General features: G+C 51.6%; 2 protein-coding genes across 2 annotated transcripts; both read left to right on the top strand.

Moving 5' to 3' along the window:
* Window positions 1-2,458: 2,458 nt before the first annotated feature.
* LOC112456452 lies at window positions 2,459-3,313 on the top strand. Its single transcript, XM_025018986.1, has one exon. It carries the CDS (start codon window positions 2,459-2,461, stop codon window positions 3,311-3,313), a length of 855 nt encoding a protein of 284 aa, XP_024874754.1.
* Window positions 3,314-6,671: 3,358 nt separating this feature from the next.
* On the top strand, window positions 6,672-7,360 carry LOC112456451. Its single transcript, XM_025018985.1, has 2 exons — window positions 6,672-6,830; window positions 6,872-7,360. The coding sequence occupies exons 1-2, from the start codon at window positions 6,672-6,674 to the stop codon at window positions 7,358-7,360; spliced, it is 648 nt and encodes a 215-aa protein (XP_024874753.1).
* The last annotated feature ends 2,311 nt before the right edge of the window (window positions 7,361-9,671 follow it).

Raw genomic sequence — 9,671 nt, 5'->3', positions numbered from 1 at the left:
GCACCGGTCTGCTCAATCGCGCGATAAACGCTCTTCCCTTCGAACTGCACATACCCGGTTATCAGTTCTGCGGGCCCGGTACGCGTCTAGCGAAAAGACTAGCGCGCGGCGAAGAAGGCATCAATCCGTTGGACGCGGCGTGTCGGGAGCACGACATCGCGTATTCGCGAAGCGGCGAGCTCGCCGAGCGACACGTCGCCGATCGACGGCTCGCCGAGAGGGCGCGCGAGCGCGTCATCGCGAAGGATTCCACGGCCGGTGAGAGACTCGCCGCGGTGGCCGTATGGGCGGCTATGAAGACAAAGACGAAGCTGGGCATAGGTATGGAACGCAAAAGGAAAACGAGAAAAGGAACGGGATTGAGGAAAAGCGCGAAGACGGGAAGGAAAAAGCGGAGGATACTTCCGACGGCGAAACGCGGCGGCTTCTTGCTCTTTCTACCGATGTTGGGCGCTCTCGGTTCCTTGATCGGTGGCGCGGCCACCGTGGCCAAAGCGGTGAGCGCCAACAAAGCGGCGCAAAAACAGCTCGCGGAGGGTCGCGGGTTGTACCTCGCGTCGTATAAGAAGCGCGAAAGTGGCGCAAAAAGAATCGGTGAAAAAAAAACCTCGCGTAAAAAAGCGCGTCTACCTCCGTACGGCGTCACGACCGACGAACAGCTCGATCGAGCGGCGCGTCGCCTGCGCGTGCCGTTCTTCCGCGGGGTATTCATGCGCGACGCTCTGCCGACGAGGGTGCGACGCGCGGAGTGCGGCATCGTGAATCTCGACGACGCGGTGGGCCCGGGCACGCATTGGGTCGCTTACGCGAAAAAAGGGAACTCGGCGATCTACTTCGACGCGTTTGGAAATTTCCGCCCGCCGAGGGATCTCGCGCGATATCTCGGCGACGGTGGCGACGAGAGCACGATCGTGACGTACAATCGTCGCACGTTTCAAACATTCGATCAGAGAATCTGCGGACAGCTGTGCCTGCAATTTTTTCGCGAGATTGATTAGGGGGGAGCGGGCGGACGATCGACGTTCTCTCGTGATGTCGCTGACGCTCACGTTGACCGGGACCGGCAGCGTTCTTACGGCGAGTCACTTTCCCGCTTTGGATTTGAGCGACGGCGAATACGAGCTGGGTTTGGCGACTTTTGAGACGTACAATTCGATACCGAACGTTACGTCCGCGAACAATCGCTTCTACTACGGCGAGGACGACCGGAGAATCGTCGTTCCGGAAGATTCGTACGAGCTGCGAGCCGTGAGCAGATATCTGCGCGCCGCTATTCTCCATCGCGAACGTCGCGCCCGCGAGAGAGACAAAGTTAAGGAGAAAGGAGGAAAATCGCGGACCGACGACGCTGGACGGGTAAAAGAAAAAAACCGAACGGAGAAGGACGAAACCAACGACGAGATTTATCGCGCATACGTGGACGAAGACGACGACGACGATGACAAAGATGGCGACGGTTATGACATATACGGGGACGACGACGATGGCGACAGAGTGCTCGAACTTCGCGCCAACGAGAATACCATAAGAAGCGAGATAAAGTGCGCCTACCGAGTGAATTTTACAAAACCGAACAATATCGGTTCTCTTTTGGGTTTCTCGAGCGATCGTATTCTAAAACCGAACAAATGGTACGTACGTGGGATATAAACTGTCGGAGACTCCGACGCAGATCATTTACCTCCCAATCGTCACGCGAAACGTCACCGATATCACGGTGCGAGTCGTGGATCAGAAAGATCGGCTGATCGACTTTCGCGGCGAGGAGATAACGATCAGATTGCACGTACGTCGTCGTCACGGTTAGTGTGTGTGTGTGCGCGTATCCCTGAAGAAAGAGAGAGCGAAAGGAGGGATGCTCGTTCTGAACGGATCTAGCGCGAATTGTACGAACGAGCGAGCTAGCCCGTTCTACGACGAGATCGGAAGCGTAAGAAAGAGAAGAAGCGGAGGAGGGGAACCCGTTCTCAGCAACGCCAACGTCAGATTCCTACGATCGTTGGGTCTCGCCGTGAGAAACGCGTCACCGTCGAGCCGTTTCTACCTCGAGAGGAAAAATCATGGCCGACATCCTGAGTATCGGCGGTGAGCCGATCTTCGACGAGCGCATCGTCGGAATCGAGACTCACACGGGTTATAACCCGTACGTCAACACGACGTTCGGACACAACGACAAGATACGAATACCCATACAGCAGCAGGATCTGTATACACTGCCGTGCGAAAATTTCCTGTACGTCGAGGGACGACTCAACGATGACGGCGCGACGAATGAGGAACAATACGCGAAATTAGTCAACAACTGCGTCGCGTTTATGTTCGACGAAATTCGATACGAACTCGACGGCGTGGAGATTGACCGGTGTAGAAACGTCGGCATAATAAAGAACTGAACCAGCACGATAAAGAACTACGTGTCGCTGACCGTCGAACGAGCTAGAAAACTGCAGAACGCTGGATGGAGTTATCCGACGAGCGAATCGAATCTGAACAACGCGTCCCATCAATTCAACTTTTGCGTACCTTTGAATATTCTTTTGGGTTTCTGCGAGGACTACAGACGCGTAGTGATAAACGCGCGACACTTATCCTGATACGCTCTCGTAGCGACCACAACTGCGTCGTAGATCCGAAGAAGACCGTGCCGAGAGATCCGGCCAAGGATCCTAAAATTACGTTGCTGAAAGTGCAATGGCGTATGCCTCACGTGGCGCTGAACGACGTGACTAAATTATTGCTGTTGCGAACGTTGGAGAGCGGACGATTTCTGAGCGCGGGCTTTCGCTCTTGGGATCTGTACGAATTTCCTCTGCTGCAGAGCACGACCAAGCATTCGTGGGCCGTGAAAGCCGCGCCGCAATTAGAGAAGCCGCGATACGTCATATTCCTGCTGCAGACCGGACGACGAAACGAATTCGCGGGCGACGCCTCGAGGTTCGATCATTGCGCGCTCGCCAACGTGAAATTGTATCTTAACTCGGAATTCTATCCCTACGACGACGTGAATGTGGATTTCGAGAGCGACAAGTTCGCCGTGCTGTACGAAATGTACGCGAAATTTCGAGGAGCGTATTACGAGAACGGTCGCAACGACGCGCTCACATTTCCGCGCGAATTTGCGCGGGTAGCTCCGCTCGCGGTGATCGATTGTTTCCGTCAAAACGAATTGGTGAAGAGCGCCACCGTGGACGTGCGCATCGAGTTCAAAAACAAGGAAAACGTTCCGCCGAAAACCACAGCTTTTTGTCTCATCGTTCATGATCGAGTCATCGAGTACAGTCCGCTGACCAACGTGGTGCGCAAAATTATCTAACGGAAATTGAAGTTGTGGAAATACCTTATCCGGGAAATTGAAAATGCGATTGCGAGAATACCTCATCTGGGAAACGGACAAATATGGTTATGAGATTATTTTTATCCCGGAAACGAGGAATATATAAATGCGCGGGTTCCTTCTATCGTTTCTCTGTTCGGAACGAGCAACTTGAAACGAACGTCTGTTCTTTAATTTTTTTCCAACGCGCGCCGACGCAATGACGACAGCGGCAACGACGACGACGATCTTCGTCGACCTGCAAGGATTCACGGTGGGCGACAGATTCGTCGCGAAGGAGGTGGCCGTGTTGCGAAGCGAGACACGCGTGCTCGCGCATCACGTGTTTCACGCACCGATGAGTTGGAATCTGCTGACGAGCTCCGAGAAAGCGAGAGCCAGTTGGTTGATAGCGAACCATCACGGCCTTTGTTGGGAGGACGGTGACACGGACTATCGCCAAGCGAAGACGATCATTCGACGCGTGGTGCGCGACAATCTGGACAAGTTGCGTGAGACGGAGGAGACGCCCAACGCGCGAATCTACGTGAAAGGTCTCGAGAAGAAGAAATGGCTGCAGGAGATTCTCGGCGACATCGACGCGACGATCGTGAGCGTCGACGCAGAGTACGAGGACGTCGATCGGTTGGAGTCTCTTCGCACCGATTGCGCGTTTTGCTGCCGGCGTCACCAACGGTGCTGCGCCATGGAAAACGTGATAAAGTTGCGCGATTGGTGGATCGAGCAACGCGAATGTTTCGCCAGCATCGACTCCGCGAATTAAATTACTTTATAAATTTGTGTAAAAAAATAAACGTTATATATTACTGGTTTAATATAATTTTATTTTTTAACGTATTAATCGTTTTATCTTATTGCGTTGCTCGTTTTTTTTTATTTCGTATATATTGTGTTTAATCGTTTTATCTTATTGCGTTGCTCGTTTTTTTATTTCGTATATATTGTGTTTACTCGTTTATTTTTTACTCCATTGTATCATATATATCCTTCTATCTATATTTTATCGAATAAAAATCGACGTAAAATCTATGACAAACGGTGTTCCTCTTTTCGCATACCACCTCCGTATTTATATACGTATACATTATATGCTACCGAGCGCGCGAAAATGGCCGGTCGCGGCAGCGCGTAACAATGGCCGGTCGCGGGAACGCGACAAACAGAGAAACGGCGAGCGAAAGCGAGAGCGCGATACGGGGGTGGGGCTCCAGCGCGAGATGTGGTTAGGAACGCAAGCGAGCGAGCGAACGAGCGAGCGATAACGCCAAGCGTCAGATCGAGTGCGAAAGCGAGCGGTAAAGAAAACGCGATATCGTTAAAACATTTATTTTCACTGTTAATATTTATTTGTAATACAATATTATATAGCATATTATACATAAACTTCTGTCATTTAATAACATTTTTTCAATATATTGTATTTCACATTTTTTTCGCATTTTTTTCACATTGGGAGACCCAACATATGAGGACGGAGACATCGTCGTTGACGGTCACTGTTTCTTGGCTGTTCAGGTTTGGAGAATCCCCCCCCCCCCCCTCATCGTCGTCTCTCTCGCGACGACCCGCCTCTTCGTACGAGTCCAGCCGCGCGATGTCCCTATGCATCCCACAAAGTTTCGTCACGAAGAATCTGATTTGGTTGCGAGATTTTTTCACCCAGGAAGTAATGATAGCCCTACGCAAAAAATACAATTAATAAATATAAACAAATATAAATATGAATAACAAATATAAATAATTGTAAATAATTATAAATATACATAAATATAAAATTTATCGTTTGATTATATTATAAGAAATAATTTCGCGTTTGAAAGCGATACTCACGTTCTTTCGAGCATTGCGGCGTCCTCGTCCACGTGAACGGTGAGTTGCAAAAAGAGAGGCACTTTTTCCGTGAAGCACTTCACGCGCTGCTGCAACTGCCGCACCATGTTGCAATAATCTTCAATCTCCCTCGTCAGGGCTGTGGTTTGATTTTGTAATACATCACACACGCATTTTAAATTGTTAATTTTCTCCATCGTCTTGAGTTCACTCGAAGAGTGCGGATAGACTACGCCCAAGTCTAGTCTCGAGTTCTTATATATGGTAAAAAAAGGGGTGTTGCCCATGAGTGTTGCGATAGAAAAATATACTAAGAATAGCATTTTATTGCGTGAGGAAAATATAAATCGATGGAAAATACGCATCGAAAAAAATAATTAATGCATTTTTCCTTATCGGGCCGACTCATCCGTCGGGATCTTTGACGCATTTTTTTCACGCCCGAGACCCCCCGCCGCGCCGCCACCTATCCGCGTTGTCGCTAACAAGCGTCATCGCGTAAACGTTCGCATTCGGAGCGCTCGTCGAGATCGCGCTCAAACCGCGACGCCCCGTCATCGCGGTTTCACCGTCTCTCTCTCGCTCTCGACGATGCGGCTCGCGTACATAATCGCGTTAACCGCGTGTTTTAACGCCGCGGCGTGCATCAATTCCACAATTACGGACGACAATTACGCGTTCACGTTCGAATACCTGCAGAAATACGGATATCTGTCCAAAGACGTGGACGCGATTCCGGCTCAGAGACGAAACGACGTTTTTCGCAAAGCCTTCAAGGATTTTCAGATTTACTACGATTTACCCGGCAACGGAACGCCCAACAACGAAACGCTGCAATTCATGAGTAAACCGCGATGCGGTTTCCGAGATATCCTGAAGCACGGAACAAAAGTGAGCCTGTCCAAATGGCCGAAGACGCATCTGACGTGGCATTTTCCCTTAGCCGACGAAACCGAGCTGAGCACGGCGCAGGCCGCGTTCGATCTGTGGTCGCAGCATTCTGCATTGACGTTCGAACGCTCCGAAACGTCGAATGCCGACATTATAATATCTTGGCGACGCCTACTACACCATAACACGAACGCCGAAGTAAACGGAGCATTGTGCTCGGTCAAATTCGACGGCCCCGGCAACGTGCTCGCCCACGCGTCTCTCCCGACGAACCAAGCGGGATTCGTTTCCGAGGTGCACGTCGACGGGGACGAGCCGTGGCACATTTACGTCAACAAACATCCCGCGGATAAGTTTTCCCTGCATTACGCTGACGCACGAGATCGGCCACTCCCTCGGATTGGTGCACAACAGGCGCAAAACATCGGTGATGTTCGCGATACAGCCGGACCAGCAGTATCCGGTGAAGCTCGACGAAAACGACATCGCCGACATTCAACGTTTGTACGGTGAAAAAATTCAGAACGATAAACCGCGTCGGACGCCAGCGCCGCCGCCGTCGCCGGACCTGTGCAGCCTTGATCGCGTGAACGGGATATTGATTTTGGAAAATTGAATGTACATCTCGTACAAACGTTACGTTTGGTCGATCGATCTGGACGGTAAGACGTACAACGGATTTTTAGCCCTCTCGAATCACATGAGCTTTCTTCACGACAATTACACGCGCGTGACCGCTGCCTATCAATCCCCGTCCGGCGATCTCATGGTGTTCGTAGGTAATTTGGTATACTTGGTTCAATATCCGGAATTTAGTCTGCGGCCAGGTTGGCCGAAAATCCTGCAAGAACTCGGATTTCCCGAAAACGCGCTGATCAACGGAGCGGTGAACACCACAGAGGACGTTCCTACGTGGTGTTCAACGGTAACGCGGTGGGCAAGATAGACAAATGCGACAAGGACAAGAGAGTCGCCAAATTTACGCCCCTCGAGGCGACGTTTCCCGGAATACCGAAAGGCGTGACGTCGATATTCCGCTACATCGACGGCAATCTATACTTCACCACTCGGGCGCAGTTCTACAAATTCAACAAATTTACGAGGACCGTCTCGTCGGCCGGTAAATTCGATCTGCGGATACTGAATATCGTCTGCCCTAAGGCCGTCCTGCTGCAGCAGTTGCACGATCTCCTCGATCAAATCGTACGCCTCAACGATAACTCGCTAACGTCGGCGAGCGATTATTGGAACGATGACGACACCGGGGTTCGGCTCTCCGATTTCCGCATCCGCCGAAGGAAGTAGACTACCGCGCAAATTTCCCACACCGCGCCACGCGCGAAATAAGTCAGATCTTTCCTACTTATACCGACGTGTCTCTTCCAAGGCATCAGTGTCGCGTCGTCGGCCAAATACGACGCGTCGGAAAAACAATCTGAAAGGAACGGTTACCGCGGCGCGAAATGTTCTCGACATTGGCCGATCAACCCGCGCCGAGGAGTATTTCTCCTACGGAGACGGCGGATTCGGAGGCGAACGACAACGGCAATAAAAGGCGGAGGATCAGTTCGATAGACGATCGCCATTATCTTCCTCGTCGCCAGGAATCACGTCGCAGCTCTCATCCTCCAGCCGACGCGCTTGTCGAGGACGATCGTCGTCGTCATCATCAGGAGTTTCGTTCCAACTTTCCCGTCGAATTGCCCCCTGTGCGCATCCTGACGACGCGTTATCTGCTGACGACGACTGGCTACAAGTACATAGCCATAGGTATCACGATCAAGTCACCGTGGTACAGTATTCATACCACGCCTTCGTACGTGGATATCGCCCTGGGGGACAAACAAGGAAGGGAAATCTCCCTGACGCTCGACATGTGGAAAGGACTGATCGAGCGCAAACGCGACGTATTGTTGTGCATGAAACGCGCTCTTTCCGACGTAACTCACCCCCCCTCGCCGATATCGATCGGAGGGATGACAATGCGATTCGGAGTGATCAACAACGGGCCGATCGTACGTATGGAGCTACCCAACCTGGCTCGCGTGGCGATGGTGCGCACAACCCTGCTCAAGCTGTACGATCTCCAATTTTGCGTGGATCGCGTCATCCGTGCGCTGAGCGCGGCGACCGAGGAGGTCAACGCTAAGTTTTTGCGCTATCGGGAGATAGCCGCCGCCGCGATGAAAATGGAAACTTCGATTCAGACTGAGATACTGAAGAGCGATTTCTTCGATCCTGACAACATCGTCGACTGCGAGATAGCCGCGCTATGTTTCGAATCCTTATAACGATGTCGCGTCTACGAAATGCATATATTCGCGCGAGCGAAACAATATAAACGCGCTTGTATTATTTTTTGAATAAAAAAACTATATGCGTATCTCATATGTGCGCTCTCTCTCTTTCTGTTTCTCCTTTTTTTCCCAAATCCGTATACCCATCTCCGCGGTCGCGGCGATCGCGACGCCAAGTTCGAACGCGCGTTACATAAATTATCGCAAATCATGAATTACAGGTCGAACGCGAGGTGAATGAAAATTATCGCAAACGAAGAGACAAGTCATCTCGCTCGATCTCTCGACGCGTCGCGTCGGGGACGGGCGGGAAAACCGCGAGACAAAAGGAGGAAAACCGCGAAACAAGACCAAATTAGGAAACGACGAGAGCGACCGCGACGCCGAGTTCGAACGCGCGTTGAAAAAATTGTCACGCGTCGATCGAACGACGAGACGATGAGTCATCTCCATTGATCCCGATGAGTCGGGAAAACCACGTGCTGCCCGTCGCGACGCGGATCGAAACGACCTTCGGACCGAGAGTTAAAAAAAAACGACGGCGACGACGACGAAGACGAGCGCGCGACACCCCCCCGCGAAACGAACCATCTAGAACGCGTCGTTCTCCCCCTCCACCCCCGAAACGTCCAGACGAGCGACCTCGAACGAGTTCGAACGAATTCGGACGCGCCCGAACGCGCGCGCGACCGACGACGATGAAAAAAAAAAAAAAAAACAAACGAAAAATATCGGCCCGCGATTCTCCAAAACCGCCGTCGCGAGCGCCGCTCCGAGCGCCCTCTCGAAAAATGCCCAAATCCCCGCAACGAGCCCCCGTTGGCGGCCCTGCCCCGCGCCGAACCCCCGTTGGCGGCCCTGCCGCACCCAACTTTCCGTCAAATGTTCCCCTCGCGTCGCGCACCCCCTCTCGCCAAGTTTTCTCTTCCCCCCCGCATAGCCCCCCCTCCGGTGACCTTTTACACCGTCCCTCGACCCCCTCGCCCACCGCTTACGGCGCTCCCCCTGCGGCAGCGAAGCCCCCCCCGACGCCGCGTAACAGCAAGCGAGATCCCTGGGCCAAAGGTACCTATTGCCTCCCTACTGCTGTTATTTTGTTTTATGAAAAACATTTCAGCGATCTCGCGTTTTCTAATTTGTTTTTCGCTATGTAATATCTCTGTTTTATGCCATTCGAATTCGTGATCAAAGGAAGTACGATGCTTACTGACAACCGAATGGTTGCTGACATGCTTCTTGATATCCGCTCTATGCTTTTTAATGCGTATTAGTTCTGGACCTTTTATATTATATATATATATATATATTTTTTTATTTTT

The sequence above is a fragment of the Temnothorax curvispinosus genome, unplaced genomic scaffold (genome assembly GCF_003070985.1).
Source record: "Temnothorax curvispinosus isolate PA1 unplaced genomic scaffold, ASM307098v1 QBEX01006876.1, whole genome shotgun sequence".
Classification (NCBI taxonomy): Eukaryota; Metazoa; Arthropoda; class Insecta; order Hymenoptera; family Formicidae; genus Temnothorax; species Temnothorax curvispinosus.
This window is presented reverse-complemented; position numbering and strand designations above follow the sequence as displayed.